General features: G+C 40.0%; 1 protein-coding gene across 1 annotated transcript; it reads left to right on the forward strand.

Annotated features, from left to right (window-relative positions):
* The first annotated feature begins 2,039 nt into the window (after positions 1 to 2,039).
* On the forward strand, positions 2,040 to 22,572 carry noxa1 (NADPH oxidase activator 1). Its single transcript, XM_071481840.1, has 16 exons — positions 2,040 to 2,167; positions 7,082 to 7,256; positions 9,204 to 9,286; positions 10,370 to 10,478; positions 11,645 to 11,779; positions 12,664 to 12,771; positions 13,971 to 14,030; positions 14,107 to 14,144; positions 14,335 to 14,473; positions 15,245 to 15,313; positions 15,675 to 15,762; positions 17,552 to 17,655; positions 19,921 to 20,081; positions 20,523 to 20,631; positions 21,227 to 21,350; positions 21,493 to 22,572. The coding sequence occupies exons 2-16, from the start codon at positions 7,083 to 7,085 to the stop codon at positions 21,597 to 21,599; spliced, it is 1,608 nt and encodes a 535-aa protein (XP_071337941.1). The 5' UTR covers positions 2,040 to 2,167; position 7,082; the 3' UTR covers positions 21,600 to 22,572.
* The last annotated feature ends 1,043 nt before the right edge of the window (positions 22,573 to 23,615 follow it).

The raw sequence follows: 23,615 nt of genomic DNA on the forward strand, positions 1-23,615 counted from the left end.
AAATAGATCAATTGTGCCTATTGTAAGATAAAAATTTGAGGTTGAACCCTTTCTAACACATTAGGAGGCTAGACCAGAAAACTCATTACACTGATACACTGACTATTAATACTGATGTCACTAATGGCATTTGTAATAAATATAGTAATAGTGATTCATACATATTGACCTTAACAACTAAATTGACGTCAAAACTGTGTGTCATCCATGAGTTCAAAGTAGTGCTGTTTTCTTAATGTGACCACTGGAGGGGGCATGATTGTGAAGACACTAATGTATGTTAACCAGAGTGATGGCTCTACTGAACAGTACACTGGCATCAAGCTGGACCATAGACTGTTAAAAAATGTGGACAACAGATCTGGAAAGTGAAGCCAATGTGGAGGTGCCTGCATTCTTTTTAATGACCAGCAGGAGGCGACTCCAGCGGTTGTAAAAAGATGTCTGTTTGTACAGAAGTCTTTGGGCAAAACCTCTTACTTCTCACTCCATTTATGACTTCAGTAAATGTTTTAGTAATATTATTAAGAATATTGTCTCAAGTTTCTAGTCCCCTATGATACAACATGATGTTAATGTTTTTTCTTGAGTAAAATAGATGATAAAGCAGGGTATGGCTTACGGCATGGATGTGATACAAACTATACATACTGAAATACCATAGAATACATTACAACAAAAAATTAAAAAAATTAAAAAAAATGGAAGGAGGTGCAAAGTATAAATGCACAATGTTCCAAATCACAGGCATGGAAAAAAACTGAATGAATTGAATGAAGACTTGTTGATACTGGGTGTAACAGGGTGATGAAAAACAGGGTAGAAATAGGGATGGAAGCTAGTTACTTTACAAATTACAATTTTACATTGACATAAAACATAAAGAGCCTATACATTCTGATTCATTCTAGAAATATAACATAATATTTAAATAATATTATATAATACACATTTAATACATTTAATTAGCAAATATGATACAATACAATGAGTCATCTAATAGTTCAATATAACACTGACAGGTGCTATTTAGCATAATAATATTTTATTATTAAACTGAGGCTCATACTGTATATTATAGAATTTGAATGTATGACTTGTAAAAGAATAGTTTTACATTGTTGTACTGTAACTTTTACTTTTTTAAATACTCTTTCTTCCACAGGTTTCAGGCCGTTTTGCATTTGTAATGTATGCAACTGTGGAGTTTCCATGATGGGTGGGGCCACACTGTGGCTGTAGTCCTGTGATGCAACAACAAAACACAACCTGTGCAGCAGGTTGACCCAGTAGGCCAAACATGGAAATTATCAAATGATTTTCCTTGTTTTTGAACAGAATAACCATTCTTATGCCTCGCCTGTATGACTTTATGGTTAAAGAGCTGTGACTTCTGGAAAGCTAGGTCATTTTTCTCCTTACTTCCTTCTCTGAAACATTCCTCATAAAGACATGTCAAAGGTCACCCTGAATAGAGCTAATTCAAAACTTCTCAGTAAGTCTATGATGCAAACTACAGCTTCCATTCAGTGTGTTAGCATTATATAATGACTCAGTGTAATTACAGCTGGTATAGAAACCTTAACTTTTATTTTTCTACACATGACATAACATAATACAGGACTTCACAATCATGGAGTTTCAAATAATGTTTAGGATAAAAGCTGTTGGACATGTATGTTGTTGGAGTCTAGACAGTAATAATGGGGTTTTACCACAAAAGACAACAGAGTGCCAGAGATTTCATGTACTTGGAAAATATTGTTAATATCTGTTTGTTTGTTTTTCTGTTATTTACAATTTACCAGGAATAGTGTGGATGATTACAAATACAGCATCTGCTGTAAGAACTTCATGTTCAAAACTAGTTTGATCACAAGATGAAACTGATCTTCATGGGGTTGTTACATGTAATTAATTCCAGTGTGACTCATGCATGTTGTAATTGTCAGCATACGTGCCACACTGGGAGGTGAATTCCAGAGTTTGTGTGCCTCTGTGGATCCTGTCTGGGGAATGTGGACAGAGAACTTCCTTATAGCAGCGGGGTGGAGACTCTGGAGTAGACCTGTTTCACTGACTCTCACTTCCCTGTTGGCACAGTGTGCAGGACAGCAGGCACAGAGCTGGACACTGAATGCTCACCGGTCTCACTCAGGAGCGAAAGGTAAGCAGTCTGAATGTAGCTAATTTATAAAGTTTTCTTAAAACTCTTCAGCTTGTATGAACTGCTGTATAAAGACAGTGGGTAAAACTACAAGGAAGTATTCCAGTGAAATTGTGCAGAATGTTACAGATAAACATCAGTGCAGTTTGCCTTTTGTTTTTCCCTTTTTATTCTTATCCTATTTTTGTTTTTCTAGTCTTATTAAATTTTTTATTAATTTATTATCGTTAACAAGTAACAGGTAGGATATGGTTTGGTGTAGGAATTAGTGTATATATTAGTCTCTAATCCAGCCTACGTTTCTTTCATTCAACTTTATTCCCCTGTCTCTCTCCCCGTCTCCACCTCTCCTTCTCATCTCTCTCTTATCTTTGTATAAGGGATTTTTCCACCTTTGTCAAATTGTTAAATTTAAATGTTCACTTTATGTATAACCTACATGCATATTATTTGTTGGAGGCAAAATAATGAAGTCAGTGTTGCTTATCAATCTATTAACTTTCTGCACTAGTGGAAACTTGCTAATTACATTTACTTAAATACCATACTTCAGTACAGTTTTGAGGGACTTATATTTCACTTGATATTTCCATGTCCTGTCATATTTCTACATGTAGGGTGAAAGAGGAAAATATTGCACTTTTTATCCATAAATCACCTTATAAACGCTGATGCACTGTTATAGATTAAACCACAACAGTACAAAGCTTAGACCAGGTATAATGTTAAAATGGTGCTTACACACTAATTAATTTGTGATAATAATCCATTAACATGACCTGACATCATCAGGTCTCTGTAGTATCAAAGGCAGCAGTGGCACACCACTGAGTAGAAGAGAACCATACAGTTCATAACTCAGGCAGATCACTGAAATAGACATCTGTTCAGGGACAAACTGCAAAACGTTTACTACAACCTCTGATTTCCACCATCTAAGAAAATGGTGACATCTACCATCATGCACCAAAACAATAGGGCCACTAGAAAGGCCAAACAAAGAAATCAAGACCACTCGATGGAGGTCCAAAAGCTTCACCAAGAACTTCGGAAGCTTCATGCCCTGTTGGTGAAGGGGAGGGCTTACAAGAACAAAACTGGAGGATCCAACTTAGCCAGGAGTTGGATCAGACCAGACAGCAGTTGGCCAAAAAGAAATCCCTGAAAGAGATGCACATCAACAGGGAGAGAGAGGAAGAAGGGAGCTGAAGAGGCTGCAGAAGTACAATGCAGCAGAAACCCCCAGCACCTCACAGATTCCCACTCAGGTGGGAAATGGCAAGAGGAAAGCAGATGCTGACCCAGTGTCAGAGGACCCGCTCCTGGAGCAAAATCTGAGAGACAAGTGGAGGAGCTGACAACTAAGTTCAGCACTCTCTCACTCTCAGATTCCCCCTCTGGAGATGGATATATATGAGGAGATCCCCCCTCAGAAAACACAGAAGACTTCAGTCTGGGAGACAAACTGCCATTTTTCGGGGGGCGAAATAACCACAGAAGAAGAAGAAGAAGCCAGAGACGCCTACATCCAACAGCGGCATCTGAGCTGACTTTCCCTCCCTCACCGACTGACACCCACAGACCTTTTTCACAGCAGACATGAAAAACCCAACTGGTCGAGGCAGATGGCCGCCCACCCTGAGCCTGGCTCTGCTTGACGTTTATTCCCCTGAAAAGCCACCGTCACTAAGTCCTTGCTCACAGGGGAACTTAGGGATAATTCAATAAAAAATGTTAAAAAACCTAAAAAGTCAAAATTATATATTTCCTACATATATTGCTGTATTTACTAGTTTGTAATTGTATACTCAAGTTTTTAAAGAGCCTGTTGTCAAATGTAGGACCTTGTCTCTCTTAAAGAGTCAGACTCAGATATGGAACTACAGCTGTTCTTACTTTACGCTTTATCCTTCTTTTCACATCATCAGTTTAAATGTGTATGATTTCCTGTGACATCTTAGCATCTTAGTAATAATTATGGTCGGTAACAAGTTGGAATAAACATAATGATTGTAAACTGTTGTTCAGTGTGGTCGGTTCATAATTAATGGTTAGTATAAAAACAAGTAACTAAAGGAAAATTAAATGAATGGTTGGGATCTGATGAAAACACTTTAATTATAATTGTCCCATCCACCACATTCATATTAAGGTCTAATCAATGAAACTAAACTAACTAAATTTCTCTAATGAAAACTGTAAGACTAGCTTAAGAGTTTACCGTAATGCGCACGGTACATCAGTGCACGTCAGCATGCTAACATTTGCTAGTTGTCTGAGGCTGATGGGAATGTCACCATATATGTGATATTCAATGATAAACCAAAGTGTCCAGGACAAATGACCTGATGATGGCACTTCATGAAGAGTTAGAGGGTCACCAAAGTGATTACTATTCATCCTGAGGGACAAACCAATGTACCAACTGTCATGACAATCCATCCAATAACTAAGGAAAAAAAAACAGAGCTTTATCATCTCTGTTTAAGATCTACAACAAGTTTGAGAAGTTTGAGATAGAATATTGTTATGCAAGTAGCGCAGCTCCTTTCAGGATGTAACTCAGGACGTGGGTGGTGTGCGTGGCAGGCAAGAGGGAGAGAGTGGTGAGGCGAGTGACCACAGCAGAGAGTTAGAGTTTAGCAGTATACCTATAAATGTACAGTGCAGTGTTATGTGCACTTTCAGCTGTTCGGCTGTTTGGCTCTGCTTGCCTATCTGTAAAAGCCACTCAACACTAAGGCATTCATCAGTGGTGTAAACACCAAGAGTACAGCTGTGCTGATTTTGTTTGCAATCATTCTCCATGCATCTTCATTGTCTGCACTTGTCACTGTGATACTAAATTCACTGTATTATATAATTTCTCTGATTCATTCATTCATCTATAACCAGCAGAGCTTCTTTCTTCTTCAAGTTAGGTTTTCTTGTTGTTTCCATCATAGGCAACTAGCTATTATTTAATTCCTATTTATATATTCTTAAATGTCAGATTAGTCACTGTAAAGCAGTGGCAAGCAGTAACTTTCACAGACAGTAAAAGCTTTTCATAGCATCAAATCTCTCTCAAATTCAGTGCCTGTCTTGTTTCATGATTTTGTGGTGCCTGTCGTTCCTGTGCTGAAAGTCTCTCTCCTGCACCTTGCTGCTCTCTGTCGGGACATCTTCACCTTTCTCCTTCCTGTCTAAAGAAGTTTTGGGATTATTCTTCTGAACTGACAGTAAACATATCAAATATGTAGCATAATAGAAAAATATCGTAGCGTTTAATTACTAACAAACAGCCTAAAGTGCTAAAGTGGCCTAAAGTGTTAGCCTCGTTCGCACAGCTGAGCGTCTGGCGTCTTGCTGCTAAGTAACAAGCCATATATGGTGAGCGCAGTCATTAATATGTGGTAGTTAGAGCTAACATATGAATAAAATAACACCAGAATAACACCTCAAAAAGCAGAAGCACAGACTTCCTCACATTCTGTTTATCAATTAACCGCAAGTCATTTTAATTGTTTGATATTTGCGTTTAAAAATTCCTCCCAACGGCACCAGCACCACAAACACAGCTGAGAGGTCACGTCCAGTAACTCTGAGGTGATATTGTGTCCTGTGATCACACCTCAGGTGTTTGACAGGGTTTGTGGTGTTGCCACAGGACCTCACAGTTTTCACACACACATCACAAACTGTGTCGTTGTTGTTCTCAGAACTTTAAGAAGTCCCACACACGACTTTGTTTGCATTCGGCCAGCATCAACTTCAACACTCTGTTCAGTGGCTCATGTCTTTATAGAGCTGTACTTCATATGTCTATGACAGGCGGAGAAGTAGTTGCTATCACCCAGGTATTATTTAGACTAGATCCCAGTGACAGCGTTCTTACTTTCTACTGTGTCCCTGTTGATGATAAAAGACACATTTGTCTTTCTTATTAAATTATTCAGTTACGGTATCAATCTTTTAATGTGAGAATCCATCCTAGAACAGAAATGTTTGGAATTGGAAGTATCAATCTGCACACCACTACTGCGCAGTTTATAACAGCTACGAAAGACCACACCTTCGTAGGATTTCAAAAGGATGTGGCACCTAAACTGGGACACAGCTTTTGGCTATCGCTAGTCACTATGGATGCATCCATGCTAGTCTCCTGTCAAAGATCCCTAGACTATCCTCAATGTGCCTGCTTAAACCCCCCAAAAAAGCTACTTTCTGATACGCTTGCCAAGCTCCAGCTTTTGTCAATGAGACACAGTCACAAAAATGACAGAGGTGATAGCTACAACGACTGGAGAGCAAGCTAGCTATCAGAGACAATACCCTGCTGCCACCACAAGCGGACAGTATGTGTATGTGACGGATGCAAACTGCCAACAGATCCTGTATGGGATAGGAAGCTGTTCTGAGATCAGCGACAAGAGAAACATCACTTTCATTTTAGTATCGTTCTAATTTGTGTCTATTTCTAGCTTAAACTGGGCTCCTTGACTTGCTGGATGTATGCAGAAATGATGATTAAAAACAATGAATCAAATGCAGATAGTAGCTAAAACTGCCTTATTCTGGAGGATACATTTTGCTTCAATAGACCTTTGCATGCTTTATCATGGCCACTGAGATGGATTATCACTCTAAAACCTGCCAGAAGGTTTACAATGTTTTCACCTTTGTATCTGTGTCATAGACATGTAGGATCAACTCTGAACCCATTGCAGAGATGATTCATTTCAAGAGCATTTTAAAGTCATAAAAACTTTGGTTTTCATTCTTCAGTTTGTGATGAGGAGTAGAAAAAAATATAATAAAATATAAAAATATAGCAAAAAAAACCCAATAAAAAATGCAAAAGAACAGAACAGCCTCCTCTGTTGTATATTTATGTCTGTTAACCTGTATTTTGCTCTCCTCTCTGGTCCTCAGAATGCTTTACACCGAGTTACTACAGTTGTGGGATGAGTCGGTGCAAGCTGTGGATGCCAGGGACTGGCAAGGAGCTCTGAACAAACTTGAGAAGATTAGTGAACCCACGTCTCGCACTCTGTTCAACGCTGCCTCAGCTCACCTGGCTCTGGGAGAGCTGGACCAGGCCCTCAAGGTCTGTGTGTTGACTGATGATGTGATGATGGGGTGAACCTGAAATTCCTGTCAGTACTCTGAAGTGATTCAAACTATGTCAGCCCCCATGATAATGACTTTCACCACAGCCGATACATCTTCTAGTAGGGGTTTATAAGTTTCCAACATTGCTCTGTAGCAATTTAGTTTATTAGGACAACCCCTTCAACAGACTATTTTAACCTCTTTGGGAAAACACCTGCAGAGCATCTGGATTAAAATCCATCTATATAAATCTATATAAAGATTTACATCTGACTTCATGCGTTATTATGGGAGGAGCTGTCTTTAAGAAGGTAATTGATCAAACAGTGCATAACAGCAGTGTCTCTGGTTAATTAAAAGGATAAAAAGACAACGAGACACACAGAGAGAATAAACACCAACCTGCCTGCAGGTCTCAGTGTCTGCAGGTTGATGGTGGGAGAGTAATTCAGCCATAAAGTGCTAATGAGCTAGATTCTAGAATATGAAACAGTGAGTGTTATGTTCTTTTCTTAAATTTCTTTGAGGGTTTAGCTGCCACATTCTGTACAATTTAGAGTGTGTGCTTTCAGTTTTCTGATCTATGCCAGCAAATAGATCACTGAAGTGGTCTATGCATGAGGAAATAACAGCGTGTATGAGGGATTTAGTAACTTAAAAATTCACAATTGAATGGACTCCAGCAATATCCTTGAGATGGTAGAAGCAAGATTGGATGACTTTATATGTATAAATACCTTGCCTTTATTATTCATTCTGGTGTTGCAAATGCCCTGTAGGAGATCCCCCTCTGCACATCACCATGGTCCTGAGAGGCCGTTTGCATACTTGTAGAATCTAGTCCTGCCTCTTCTATGAGCTGGGAATGGAGCTGATTGGATTTCTTTTGTTCACATATAAATGCATGAAAATCCAGTAAGATTTTTTGATGTTCCACATCTCAAGCCCTCTGTTCATGGTGTATGAAATTCTGCCTGGAGGAATGAGGTGCTTTGTGCCAAGCAAAATGTCCCTAGGTGAATATACGCCAGGAGATGGCCAGCACCATTAATGGCTACTAGAGTACGAGTCCATACTGATCTATACAGATAAACCAGAACTGGATTTTCATTAAAAATATATCAGTTATACTCAGTTATTTGTTTCCATGTGATGTTTGAGTCTTAACGGTTAACGGTTTCTCCTCTAATGTGCATTTTGGCAACATTTTTGTGAATATCTCCATTAAGACCATGTTTGGGCTGAATAGTAAAATGTTTTGGGCTGTTTCTCAGCCAGTCACAGCCGTGGGGGTTGCTGCACGGTTGTTTACTGTCAGCTCCACCCAAGTTTCCTTCCCTTTTCCAAAATCTGAATTTGGCTCCATTAATTGTCAAAAATGGCAGCAAGATGTGAGCCAAAGTTAATCATGCTAATGGTTTCATTTGGTCGGCTGTCAGTGGTGTCATATCCCCACATGCATCAGCATCGTGGCTCCCCTATAAAAATAAATAAAGAAAAATAAAACGTGTTGCGGTTGCATGCCAGTTGCTCAAAATTGTCTTTTATCCTGTTTTAAACTAGACCTTTTTCTCCTCGGTCATTTTCAACTATATAATAACTAGATGAAGAATTTCTTGCCAGATGTCTAGATCAGAAGTTATCAGAGAAAACAGGCAAATGGCAGCTCAGGTCCCACCTACTCATGGATGTCCATACATCAACTCTGGGATGCCCTGTGTCCACGGAAGAGCTTCAGCAAATCATTGATTTCTTAAGTGAAACTGCTTTATTCATTGTTTCTTATAACCCCGTGTGTTTGTTATGGAGAGAAGGACACCTCTGCTGATTGGCTGCCAGTAAAAACCAGTAAAGAGTGACAGAGAAGGAGAATGACATGCAGTAATACTTCCATCTTTTTGCATCTAACATGAACCTGTCTTTTTCCCTTCATGATGTCCAGGCTTTAGACCTCACCATTGCCAAAGATGAACGTCTTGCTGTTGGCTTCTTCCAGAGAGCAGCAGTGATGATGCAGATTAACAGGTAGGAGCCATCACCCTGTCCCAAATACTGACTTAAAATTTACACCACAAGACACTATGAGACAGACTATGTAACATCTGAACGCACTGTGACAATGGACTGAGTGTGCTGTCAGCATGCTGTCATCCTGTAACTACCACCCATGGCCATGATGGCTGCTGTTCAGTGAAAGGTCATAAAAGGCTGTTGGCTATTGGTAATAATGTAATGTAATTCCTGTTGAAACTGACCCGTCAAATGGTCAACTTAAAGTACCCTAGTTTCAAACATTTGCAAATTAACGGAAATTATCAATAGAATGTGAAGAAATAAAAGTGTTAACGTTATGTTGATGACCATGTCCATGTATTGTGTTGCAGAGATATCTACTTTGCGTGCTAACCAGTTAGCCATGGCCTGTCCTCTCTTGAAATACCACTTTGTACCTCAAGAGCTGATAGCGAGTCAGTGTGGTAGTAACTGTGGTGGCCAGGAACCTGTGTTGCAGCCGTCCTCTCTCTGTGACATTTCCTCAAGCTCAGCTATTGATTCTGCTGCTTGGGCTGCCACCACTACATCTTCCCTCCCTCTCTAACTGGGCAGACTGTGTGTAAAATCATCGTAATCAGTCTCTTTTGGGAAACACATTTATTTGGCTTTTTGGTGAGATGTGAAGATTGATACCATTCTGGTATTAGTACTGTAAATATGAAGCTGTTAGCTTAGCTTCGCTTAAAGACAGGAAACAGGAGGAAACAGCAAACCTGGCTCTGTTCAAAGAGAACAAGATCATCCTACTGGAACTTCTCAAGCTGTTAGATCTTGTTCATTCAAGAACTGAAGTATCAAAATGGGGGGTTGCATGCCGGACTATTTCTTGTCTGGGCACAGTCACTTTCTCGAGACTTTTCATCACTGTGAGGTTGCCAGGCAACCAGCGGAGACTCCACAAAAGTACTGTGCCCAATGAAGAAACAGTCTGACCCATAAAACCTGTAAAACCACAATGTGTGGGTTTTACACTTTGGTTTGTGTATAAAGCTTTTACTTACACAAGGTCCTGCTTGTCATCCACTACTGTTCTGTGCATTGCTCTCTCTCCAGGTTGGAAGAGGCTCTGTCAGATTGTATCTGGGCACAGAAGTACTTGAGAGGAAACATGGTCATTGACTACAGACAGCTGGGACTGCGATTCAAGCTCAATAGCTGGCAGGTCTGACACACACACACACGCACACACACACACACACATACACACACACACACACACACACACACACACACACACACAAACAGCACCACACACCTGCATTCACACAGGGAAACGCCAGTCTCCACCGTGCTTCTTCTGTCAGTGGTGAGAGAACTATGCTGTGTCATCACCTCCATTGTTTAGTTCAAATGCCACACACTCCTGGAAGCTAACAAAGCGTCATTGATCGAGGCTGAAGAAGAGGTTACACAACATCACACATTTCTTAGAGTACAGATAAGACATGCTCAGGCTTCCCACAGACAGTGCACCTGTGCTTGCACCCGGTCAGCAGCAGTTACTGTGGCTTAGAGGATGTACCATGCTTACGTAATTTTTGAAAAATCATATCAATCAAGGTCCCTTGAAATGGGTAGTTGAACTTATTAGAAAACTGTCACTTCTTGCAGAGACAGTCCATCGTCAGTGGGGATTTCATCAGTGGGTCATAAATGATTCAAGTCATCACAAATTTGCTAGTATGGTTATAGTGGTGTAATAGTATGATAATCAATAAATAAATATAATAACCAAGGTAATAACCAGGCAAATGCTTGGTATTAACAATGGACAACCAAAAAAACAAAGCAATTTTGATAAAATGGCAAATGCATCAACAGCTGTAAGGCAAAATGCAAATTTTCTTATTGCAGTGCCTCCTACAGGTCAAAGTTCACCAGATTTCTTGAGCTACCTACTGATGGTTTCCTGAGTCCATGTATGAAGTTTAGTTTTCAGATGTGAAAGCTTTGCTGAGATATTACCTCACTTCATGTTTAGTGACATATGATTGGCTGTGACAAACCAATGCTTTCAAAAATCTAAAATCCATGTGAGGTTTGGTCTGAAGATAATCTAGTGAATTTAGTGAAGATTGGACAACATTTGTCTGAGGAGTAGCAAAAAACAAAACAAAACAAAAAGCACAACAGAAGTGTTCCCAACTAGTGCATCAAATTTTAGAACTTTTTTTCCATACAGTTGTTGGGGCTGCCATAGACTCCCATGTCAGATGCAGAAAAAGAAGATGATGAAGAAGAAAAGATACAAACACAATGGGGGGGCTGTGCATCTTTGCTGCTTGGTCCCCAATTAATGGGACGGTATAACTGTGATGTGTCCCCTAGGTTTTATATAATGCAGCAGCTGTGTACTGTCGGATGGGCGAGTGGGAGCAGGCCCGGGACGTCCTGATGTCAGCGTCTCAGGAGAGAGGAGGGGGTCGAGGGGGCAACATAGAGGTGGCTGTGGACAGTGTCCTGGTGAGTGTCACAGCAGACTGGAAAAGATATGAGACAGTCTCTGGTGACAAATTTCCACAGTTAATTGTCCTTGCACTATTTATGTTGTATATGTTTCCATACTTAGAAAGATGCAGAGTGAGGAAGGTTTGGTCTGTACTCACCTCTTTAAAGATAAACAGATGTCTGTGCACCATTTGGTGATGCTGTTGTGCAGCTTACAACACAGGAGCAATAGCAGGGATTTAAACTGAGTGCAGGTGTTTGCAGCAGCAAGTTTTGACCCATAACACAACAAATAAAACTGTAATTTTAACATATAATAAATTCACTGAAACAACCCAGACATACTGAACTTCACAGCACTGTTTGTGACCTGTGTATAAGCAGAGCTCTTAAATGACTTTTGTGAGACATCCTAGTGTCACGTACTGAATTGGAAAACATGCCCATCCACTACATAATGGTACTGATCTAGTTTTGCAGTACAACCCATTAAGGGTGACCTAATCTTAAAATCTAGCCAAAGAAGCTTTCACACATTTTTAATAAATCTCATCCTTCCGCCCCCTTTGTCAGATCAATCAGATTTTTTTCAGGGAAGTATGACTGATAGCCCAGCAACACCCTGACCATATTCACACAGTTGCACACTCTTACATCTGGAAGCTGGCCAGTACAATCACAGTCTCAGCGACACGGTGTCTTTAAGTGATATGTTTATGTATGTCAGATGTGTTTCATTGTTGTTCTGATAAAACTATTGAAGAAATACAGATTGATCAGGTTAGAGCTGATCCCAAACAGATCAGAGTTGAAATGAAATGCATGTACTTTTCATAACTACTCCGACTGTAAGGAGTGATTTCTCGCTGTATGAAAGTCAGAACATACTTTAAATGCAGAGAAAGGAGATCCTGGATCCTCTCCTGGTGCCTGAGGGTGTGGTGTTTCGTCCCAGGAAACAGGATGTGGAGCAGCTGAAGCAAAGAGACTTCTTAGGCAAAGCAAAGGTGGAGTATCCCAATGATGAATGTGGTGTCATGGGTGTGTGGTAAGATTCTTGACTTATTCCAACTTGCACTTGTCACTTTTATGAAAAAAAAACCCACATGGCTGCCCTTTTGACAGCCATGTGTTGTCGTGTTGCTTTCTACCCAGTAAGAAGCAGCTTTGAAAGTTGTGGTGGCAGAGGCTTGGTCAGCAGCAAGGCTGGATCCCAAGCTCATCAGAGCCTGATACCTGCCGCAGGACCTAGTGATAGGCCAGACATCATTGTGTCGTGTGTAGAGGATGGCTGTAACATCGGCCAATCAGGAACAAGATATGAATCACCTCATTCACTGCTCAATTTAGTCCTTAAGCCACACGTGAGAGAGCATCACCCTGGGGCAGACACAGTCAGCTTTAGAAAGGGAAAACTAGTTTTGAGGTAGATATCTTTCATGCTAGTTGTCAGTGCTAATGTTTTAGCTGTTAGCTGTAAGGTTTTGTAACAATAATGAAAAATCTTTATTTAATTTCTTTTAAAGAGCATTGTCCCCTAACTTAACCTAAACCTAATTCTAACCATAACTCTAAAACCAAGTCTTAACCCTCAAAATGTGATTTTAAGGTGTCTCAAAAAAAGTGTTGAATAAAAAGTTTTAGATATCAAGTTTTTGTCGTAATTCTTATTTCATAATGTTACATTTCACACAACTGACCCGGACTATGGGGTGAATCGTAACATTTCACTCCTTGTGTTTGAGACTAAACCATGCATTTCCTGTTTGTGTTGCAGAGATAAAACCTATGCCATTTAGCAGACATGTGTCACTAGTTTGTATTCAATTTTGAGTGCACTGGCTTAAAAGAGTCTCAAGATACAGGCAGAAATGTAAAAAATGTTATAACCATCCGGCACATTTCACTGTGTATCATTGACTAACTTCAGGCATGGAATAGTCATTAGATATTATCATTAGACATTATTTTTTGAAATACCATGCTAATGGGCAATTAATTACTTAATTAAAATCATCATCAAAATCATTTTGTTTCAACCTTCTGATTGAAAATCAAGATTTTTCTTTTAGAAACTGCACCCAAATCGTTTGATTGCTTCCAAAACAGTATATGGATCATTTAAACTGGTCCCTCAGCAGGAGATGTTCAACAACGTTCAAGTCAAATGTGCAGAATTCACTAACATGTGATGCTCTACCTGCAGGTGATTTCCTCCATGATTCCCAATGATGATTTTGGAGGCTTTGAACCTCTGAGGTTGCAGGTAATGAAGATGAAAGATAAACTCACATTGTTGTTGGTCTCTCCCTTTGCTGAATGTCTTTCTCTCTTCTCCACAGCAACCTGGTTTCTATGAGCCCAAGTTGGATGAAGCTCAGTGAGTATTATCACCAATCTAATAGAAATATTATGAACCTGAGCTGGTGCCATTATTGTGTGAGGATAATGCTACTATTGAATATCATACTGGACACACACACACACACACACACACACACACACACACACACTATAATTGTATATATATATGTATGTATGGCTGATTTTGTGTTTCCACTATCTCTCAGGGATTCTCGATACATGCGTGTGCGAGTCCCTTACATGGGTCGGAGCCCAGGACAGCTGACTGTGCCAGGAGGGGCCATGGTGTTTTTGTTCGGCGAGGAGGACAGGGATGGGATGGCAACTGTCATATATGATGGGCAGGTGAGAAGAGAGAGACGCCACCTCGGACACAATGACATACAAGATTAGAGGTTGTAAAGCTGTATTCATTTATTGTCTTGGCCACCAGGAGACAGCAGAACGAACTGAAACACACACCGTATAACTTTATGATGAGAACATGGTGGCAACCAGCAGATACAGTGCAACATTTTCATGTTTGTATCCACCTGGTGAATTTAAGTCCAGTATGTAGTCTTCTTTTAGCTCCGGTTTGTGTAGGGAAAAATATCTCTCAGTGCGCCACTATGTTCACCAACTAGTGGTAAATGTTGTCTGTCTGCTGTTGATGTTGGGCAGGTTGTGTACAATGGGTTTATTAGTGCTTGTTTGCTGAGGCCAGCAACATCCTCCTTTACAAAGATTGGTCCACAGCTGAAGGTCTGAAGGTGAGCAGAAGAGCGATTCCAGAGAAACTGAAATACAGACAGGCAGGCAGGCAGGCAGGCAGGCAGGCAGACAGACAGACGGGCAGACAGACAGACAGACAGACGGGCAGACAGACAGGCAGACGGGCTATCATACGGAGCTGCTATCATACATACACACACTCATACACTGATAAAACAGCCGTCAGAGGCAGTTTCTCCACCACTCTGAGCCACGGCTGCATGTGCATGTGTTTGCATTTATTCAGTTTCAGGTCAAACTTGCAGACAGGATACTGAGCATGTGGTGTCTATAACCCTAGTGGTTGGTGACTAAGATGTATTTTATCTGTCAGTGTCTGATCTTTAGTTCTTTATTTTTCAGAGAGGACTTCTGCCAGTGTCCCTACTTGATCCAGCAGATGTGAAGACATCCAAAGGCAAAAAGGAGAATGTAATGTATTTGTCCATGTGATAATACACTTATAATGATGTTTTGCTAACATGTTTCTGAGGAAACACAGACTGAGCTTCAGTTTAGAGCTTTAATGTTGAGCCTTCTCAGATTGCTTCAGAGCAGAGCTTTATCTCTGCTTCACTCATGTGACCAGGTAGAAAAACTGTTGTGCCAGAGAAAACACTCCAAAATGTTCTAAATGAAATCCTGCTGGAGTTAAAGCCCTTCAGCCCAACATCACTCTACACACGATACAAGCTTCCTGCCTGGAAGACACTTCATTGTGTTCTTTTGCTGTTGAAAAAAAACCCCATAAATTGCTGTTTCACTGACCTTCCTATCTTGTTTTGTTCCATAGAAATTTCCCAGTGGTATTCCTCTCCCACCAGGACTCAAGCCACCCACCCGTCCTCAGGCCAGGCCCAGCTCTGCAGCTCCTCCTGCGGGTAAAAATCAGTCAGGAGTGGAGGACCTCTCCAGTTTCATTCCTCTGATTTGCTGCAGCAGATGACACTTTTGCTATTTGCTTATTGCCGACATCTGTGTCCTACTCCCAACAGGTCACAAAGACAGATGTCATATTGTAGGTCTGTAAGTGAGTCCATCTAACATGTTGTTTCTGAGCAAGGCAACTTGACAACTACTGGACAGTTTTTTTTTTGGCATGTGATAGTTGACAGTTTAGAGAGAGAGACTGTTATGATCTCCAACAGGAGTGCCCCCCTCCCCACTGGAAACTGAACTGTGCACATTGATATATGTTATTGTTATGTAATGTATCCATTCAGCCACCAAACACCCCCACACAGATTGTCATTACATTTGATGTGGCAAGGCTTTATTTCATGGGGCTATAGTTTCTAATAATTTCTCAGTTAGTTTCCTGGAAAGAACAACGTCACTTGGTGCTAATTACAACACAACAGAGACAAAGTGTGAGTCAGTCACAGAGATGAGTTAGAGCGAAATCTTCAGTCTTTCTTTATTTTTTTATTCTAACTGATTTAACTAATTTAATCTCAATTCATGTTGAATTGTTTGCTCATCTGTAGACAAATTGGACTGTTTTGTATGTTCAGCTAATCTGCTGTGCACTGACTCTGGGACACTGGTTTCAAGAGTAGATGCTGCAGCACCCTGAAGAATGGATGCGGCTACATCCTGTGTACGGGATTATTATATATTTTTGATGAAGTTTCACCATACACAACACAACACAACACAACACAACACAACACAACACAACAAAACACAACACAACACAACACAACAAAACAAAACAAGCAAACAAACAAACAAACAAAACAAAACAAACAAAACAAAACAAAACAAAACAAAACAAAACAAAACAAAACAAAACAAAACAAAACAAAACAAAACAAAACAAAAACAAACAAACAAAACAAACAAAACAAAACAAAACAAAACAAAACAAAACAAAACAAAACAAAACAACATATCAAAAATGATAACATAGATAGATGCTGCAGTTACAATTATCAAGAACTTGTGATTGTCAGAGCACGAATGGAAAGAGTTTAACAGAACTCAAAGAAATACATCAAAAAGAAATAAAAAAAATATCATAATGACAAGGTGCAATAGTTTCAAGCACTCTGAGAACAACTGTTCTTGATAACAACCAGGACTAATTTAAAAGGAACTAATAGAACCAATATGTGGTATAGTAATTTATATATATTTTCCTATAATTACTAATTGAGCAAAGGGGCACATTCATGCTCCCAAAGGGGATAAAGGATTTTGATTTTAATGACCTCAGGATATATATTACAATTTACATCTACTAATTTGGCAGACAGTTTATCCAAGACCATTTACAAGTGAAAATAGACAAAATTTAAAAGAGAATTCTTGGGTTTCATTTCTGTAGTGCTGGCCATCATTTCTGTCTGTTATGATTTGAACATTGTTCTCACCAAGTTAATAGCTGAGATCAGGGAGGACAATGATGTCACTAAAAACAGGTTTGACAAGTCAAGAAATGATCAGAAAATCCAGATTATTTAAAAAGGTTAAACTGTGACGGGCTTTTAGGTGATATTATGAAGAATTATTGTACATACACGTATGATTTTTCTTAAAAATTTAGATTATATGTAATAAACGGAAAAAACCCTTTGTGCAGACAAAAACACAACATGTACCTGCCTAACCTTCCATTAGATGTGTATTGTGTGTGCTCAGACTGTACCTGTACTGTTTTCCCTGCAGCTCATACCTCAGACACTCCACCTCCATCCTACATGACTGCCACCCACACACCACTGACAGCCTCAGAGCCTCCCAAGTACACAGCCAACGCAGCCAGCAACCAGGTAGTGTTCCCCTCTGAAAAGCCAGATTCATTTGTGCGAGCTGGAAGGTGGACTCATGTGGTGGTTCTCTTCCTCTCACATCCAGCTTATGCATTATGCAACCCTGTCTCCACGAAGCTTGTCTTGTACAAATCATGTTTATACACAACTAAACTGGAACAGCAAAGATGTTTTGTAGGAAATGTAATTGTTAGCTGGATTATGCTAACAGAGGCAGCATTTCTGAATGAATGAATGAATGAATGAAGCTTTGGGGTGGATGGTGGGCATACAGAGAGCTGAGCCCTGTGTCTCAGGGGGAACCTGTACTCTTTACTGCCACACCTGAATGAATAACTAAATCAACAAGTATGAACACATACACCTGTAGTGGTTTTCACAGTATTCAGGAAGACTGTGCAATAAGATCTGCACAATCTAAAAGCTCCATACTCTATATCTCAGTTTCAACACACTGTGTGAATCTTAACTGTGAGGTTTTACAAGATTATTTCATATCTTAAGACAGAGGTGGAAAACCATCTTACTCTGACCCCTACACTGAGAGAGGATCACTGCATCACTGTTGTTTCATGGAAAAAGACAAGTAAGACTTCACTGGATTCATGTCCAGTCCTGAAGCAGCACAATAAAACTAAACCTAAAGGCACAGACATACAGAGCAGAAAGCTCAGGATGAGACCTGCTGTCACTGTCTCACTGGCTGGTCTTCATACAGGCTTCATGTTAAATAATAAGAACTCAGTCTGAGTTATGAAACTGTTCTGATGCTGCTGATGGTTTATTTCCATCAGTGAAACTGTTATTAGTTAGTTATCAAGTCACTGTGTTTTATAAGCATCTTAAAATTATATTCATTTTATGACATTGTAGGCTTCAATAGAGAACGTGTTCTGTGTGTGAAGTGCTGATAATGATGTTCAGTAACCTTCAGTGCGACATCCTCAGTAAGGAGAAGATGGTGATAATGAGGCTGCAGCTTGTTCTCTCTCTCTGGCTTTTTTTCAAACTGATGCTGCTTCATTTATCAGCAGAACAAATATTACCAACCAGGCAGATTACACAAAAATCTTAAATCATTCTGAAACACTAACAAGCTTTTGTCTCAGCCATCACAGTTTTCCTTTTATTTCTCTTTGAAAAGCCTAATGTTACCAGTTTTTCAGTGATCATTTTTCCATGTCTTTTTTCACTATACAGAACCAATGACAACCAACAGGACACTCTATTACATTTAAAGGGCATTTTATTATGTTTTCTTGTTTGTGGGTGTACTTCACAGGAACTATCACATCTTCTTCCTCTGAAAGGACATCCATGATGGCATCTACTGAGGTGCTCTATAGGGCACTGATTTACCCTTAACTAAGACAGCCATTACTAAGCTTTGGTATGTTGCAGGAGCTTGATGAAGTTTCATAGTACTGAAACCCTGATCTATGACCTTCAGGTGCTTCCAAATATTTACACTATGCACATTATGATATGCAGTCCGCACTGACAGCACTTGAAATATCAACACAAGACACTAGTTTGGTTTTGCCTAATTTATCTTCATTTTAAGGGGCAAACATGGTTGTGCAGAATCTAGATATCACTTATTTCTGAAGGACAGTGTCAATATGTTTGATCATTACAATATTTAAGATCTCTAGATATACAGATAAATTTATATGGCTTATATTTTCCCATTTTTATGTAAAAAAAGACAGGTGTTCCCCCCCAAAACACAAGCAAATAAAGTGGCTTGTTTGGGACCCTTGGCATCACACCCCCCATTCTGCATTGTTTTACATTGCAATATTAGAAAACTTATTTATTATTTATTTTAATGCAACAAATTTGCAAATTTATAAAACTGGTAGCCAGTATTTTTTATTGTAGAAAAATTAAAGCATTAAAGTAGTCACCTACCTTCATCTTCCTTTACGATATGCTGGTTTATATTGGGGGTGGATCAAGATGGGAAATTCTTTCGGGCCCCCTAAAACATTTGGGCCAGCCCTGTCCCTGAAAAATATCTGAAGTAACTTAGGACAACAACTACTACTGCCACTGCAATTCCTATTTGTACTTATATGTCCTTATCAGAATTGTAGTTGGCTAATGCTTGCACTATTAATACTAATACTAGTACTACTTATAATTACATAATAACCATATGATAAGTATTCATTCTGCCTGGAATCTTTGAAGAAAAGGTTAATATAATCCCTTAGCTACATTTACATGATGTTTTAATGTGTTTCTGCTTATTGCTCCTAGCGTGCCAGCTCAACTCAGGCAGAAGAGGTGGGCTCTGTGGTGGTGAAGGTCCACTACATATACACTGTGGCTCTGTCTGTCCCTCTGGACACTCCGTACCACGAAGTGAGGGAACAAATTGCACAGAAACTGGGCCAGCCTGCATCTCAGCTGCGCCTCAGGTAACTGCAGGCATGCCAACCCACTTCTGTCTACATGAATTTCAACAAGTGATGCTTCATTTCTAAAAATATGCTTTCTTTGTCCGCTCCACCCTGTGGGTCCAATATCTGCTCTGGCTAAGAAAACCTAATGTGAGATATAGGACACTGAGGCTGCCACTCCACAGACACAAGAGGAGCTCATGAAAGCAGCGATAAACAGCAGAATAGATGAAAACACATCACATGATGATGGGACCAGTTCATTTATATAGCTGTCAACATAAAAATAGGAGCTGATAACAAACATGAGAGCCTTGCTTTGTATTTATCTGTATCATTTTAAAATGAAGTCATTGCATGTATTTTTGATCCTCTGCCAGCTAATGTTTCCCCCCATGATGAGATTTCCACGTATTCCACTGCCACCATTCCCCCTCACTACTGCTGGTCTCTCTTCAGACATAAGCAGCATGGCTCCCGGGTGCTGATACCACTGAGTGGGGAGGTGGAGCCAAGCCGTACCATACAAGAGGTGGCTGAAGCCGGCAGGGCCACCCTGTGGTGCCAGGTGAGCATTTAAACTCACAAACACACCCACATCACGCCTTGAAATCGACATCAGGTGCCAGGTGCAGAGATGTGTCAGTGGGTTTGCAGCCAGATTTCCCCCCTGTCATCGTTAAAGCAGCAACAATTCATCTTCCGTAGGTGGAAGATGGAGAGCCTTGCTGCAGGTACTGTGGTGAGTTAGCAAGTAGCTGAACAAAGTGGAGCATGTAGCAGCTAAAGAACCAGATTAGTAAGAGTGTGTATCCCTCTGTGTTGTGTTTGTTTTGTTATTGCTCTGCCTCCTTTACATGTAATGAAAGTATTTTATTTGCCATAAGGGAGGTGAGGCTCAGTGAATTGGAAATTATACTTTATTTTGCAAAGTTTGAGGTTGGGTGCCTGCATGTAACAAGAGCCCTACGCCCAAGGTTGTCACCCATACACAGTCCAGCCATATACCAGGTTTATAGCTAGTCTTATTTGAAAAACAGTCTCTAAATGTAGCGAGAAATGGGCCAAGGAGTTTTCATACAATCCCTTAAAAACAGGAGAGCATCACGTTGGTCCCTCATGCTAATGAAAATTTACCCTTGTTCCCCTATATTGTACTTCAGACAGAAGACCCCCTGGCCAACCGTAACATCCTCTACCAAATGGTGGCGCTCTATGACTACACTGCTCAGGGCCCGGAGGACTTGGAGTTCAGTGAAGGAGACACCATCGATATCCTGGGTGAAGGTGAGACCTTGCAGGTCAACGTCATACTGAATTGCTCATCAGTGGAGAAGTCATTGGTCTTCTTTGGGCACTGTGATCTGAAATGTTCTCACACTGCTTGATCCTCTGTTCAGATCTGCCTCTTTTTGTTTCTCTCTTTCAGTGAATGAAGAATGGCTGGAGGGACACTGTGCCGGAAATATCGGCATCTTCCCCAGCTGCTTCGCCTACAGGGAGAACACCGACATGATCCAGAGCTCCGCATTATAAAAGCCGACGAGTCACTGTGCAATCATCTCTGATAAACTTGTCAATGGTGGCTGCTCACAGCCTCAGAACAACCAAACAACGTTGTTATTGACCTATCATGCTTTAAAAATGTTTCTATCCCAAACTCAGAGTACGTCTATGGTATTGAAGAGTATGTTTATATTAAACCTGCTGTTTTCTATGTCCTGTGGTATCGTTACAATATTCCTACAGTATTCCATAATAATCAGATGAGGGTTTATACTGAAACCTGTGATATTCCTGTTCTACAGGGTTGTAATGATCCTGGTTTTGCAACTTTAAAGTGTGTTAAGGTTGCTATGCAGTGCCATGGGGGCTGTATTCTGCTGTATTTTCTTAATGAAGTTAATGAAGATATTTTTTCAATCTCAGTGTGTCCTCACCAATAATAATTAGCTGTGTAGAGTCAAGGTGTAAAGAATAAATGTGGGAAAAGCCTAAAAAAAATCCTGGTGAGAGGGGCAGCACATTTGGGCCCCTCATCCACACCCGCTCCAGCAACACCACCACCTTTAGTTGGTGGGTTATATGGGTTACACCTGCTTACATTTGAAATGGGTGAGCAAACATGGAGAGTTACATAACTGCAGGCTAATAGGCCATTTCAACACTCTACAAAGTCATCCAGGGGACTGTATACCATGACTTACTTAAATGCATTGCTGTGGGATAAAAAAGTCAAATTCATTGATAAACTAACTGTTAAAAATCTGAATTGTGAGCACAATGCTGATGAGTTGTGGTGAAGAATTGTAACTAGTATCAACTCCAATTTCTTTATTCCTCAATAGAAATTGAAATTCAAGCTTTGGTAAATTAATGAAATTTGTGTGATAACTTAATGTCTATCAGGCAGCACATAGCATAGACTTCCCAGCATGCATTTTTCAGACTGAAAAGCCTCCAGAGACCACTGTGTTTTATAATTTGAATAAAATATTCCTGATTTAAACTTGCTGTGTGTCTTTAAAATGTGTTAAATTATGCTGCAGTTGTTTCTTCTCATGATTATGAAAACAATGTGAACCATGATGAAGTTTAGAATCAAATTCAGTCTTTATCCCTGCACAGTTCAACAAAGTAATCATACATCCTGTCATTGAACTGACTCTGGTACAAAGTGGCTTCAAAGTGAGAAAAATGATGCCATCAGGAAAACCAGCTTGATATGATTGGCAGTTATGTTACTAAGTACAAGAAGAGTTTCAAGACAATAAAGTAAGACCAACAGAGAATGGTGGGAGAAATACTTAGGTCAGTGTAAAAAATACTCATAGGTCCTACAGCTGCAGAACTCAAATATTATTCTGATGCTTTCAAATGTGAAGCTAAATTTACAAAGTGTATATACACATTGGATCATTCTGTAATGCATCCATTCAAGTTTAGTAGCTGATCATATGTTTTTATCTTATCCTGCACAGTTTCTATCTTTCAGAGGAGGAACTGTAAATATAAGTAGCATAAAAAGGAAATACTGAAATACTTTAATTCATACTGCTTCACTTTTAAATGTACCTGATTACTCTTCACCGCTGTTTACATTACATGTAAATTGCAAGGAAGTGGGAAAGTAATTCAAATTTTTCAAAAAAGTTTCTGTTTCCTTCACACACCATGATGCAGAATGAGTCTCACTGCTGTACACGTCTGCTGTCTGGATAGTTTTTTCAAAAAGATCACTTAGGGCAGATGGAACAGTGAAGCAGAGGACAATCTGTGTTTCAAATGTTTACTCATTACCAGCCATGACAACATGTGGCTGGTATTGTTTTCACCTTGTGAGTCCTTGTGTGTGTGTGTCACATCATGGCAAACTATGGTCCTGGAGACACCAACTGTAGCAGCAGTACTTCAGCAAGTGTTTATGTCTGTCTCTCTGCAGACAGATACAGTCGCAAAACTTTACAGGTCTGCGGGTGAGTTTGAAGATGGGTGTGGTCATTGGTTGGAACATCAACATGTTGGTGTGATCCCATCGCAGGATGGTCTCTA

The sequence above is a fragment of the Trachinotus anak genome, unplaced genomic scaffold, assembly GCF_046630095.1.
Source record: "Trachinotus anak isolate AG129_WGS33_773 ecotype Australia unplaced genomic scaffold, CSIRO_AGI_Tana_v1 ptg000008l, whole genome shotgun sequence".
Classification (NCBI taxonomy): Eukaryota; Metazoa; Chordata; class Actinopteri; order Carangiformes; family Carangidae; genus Trachinotus; species Trachinotus anak.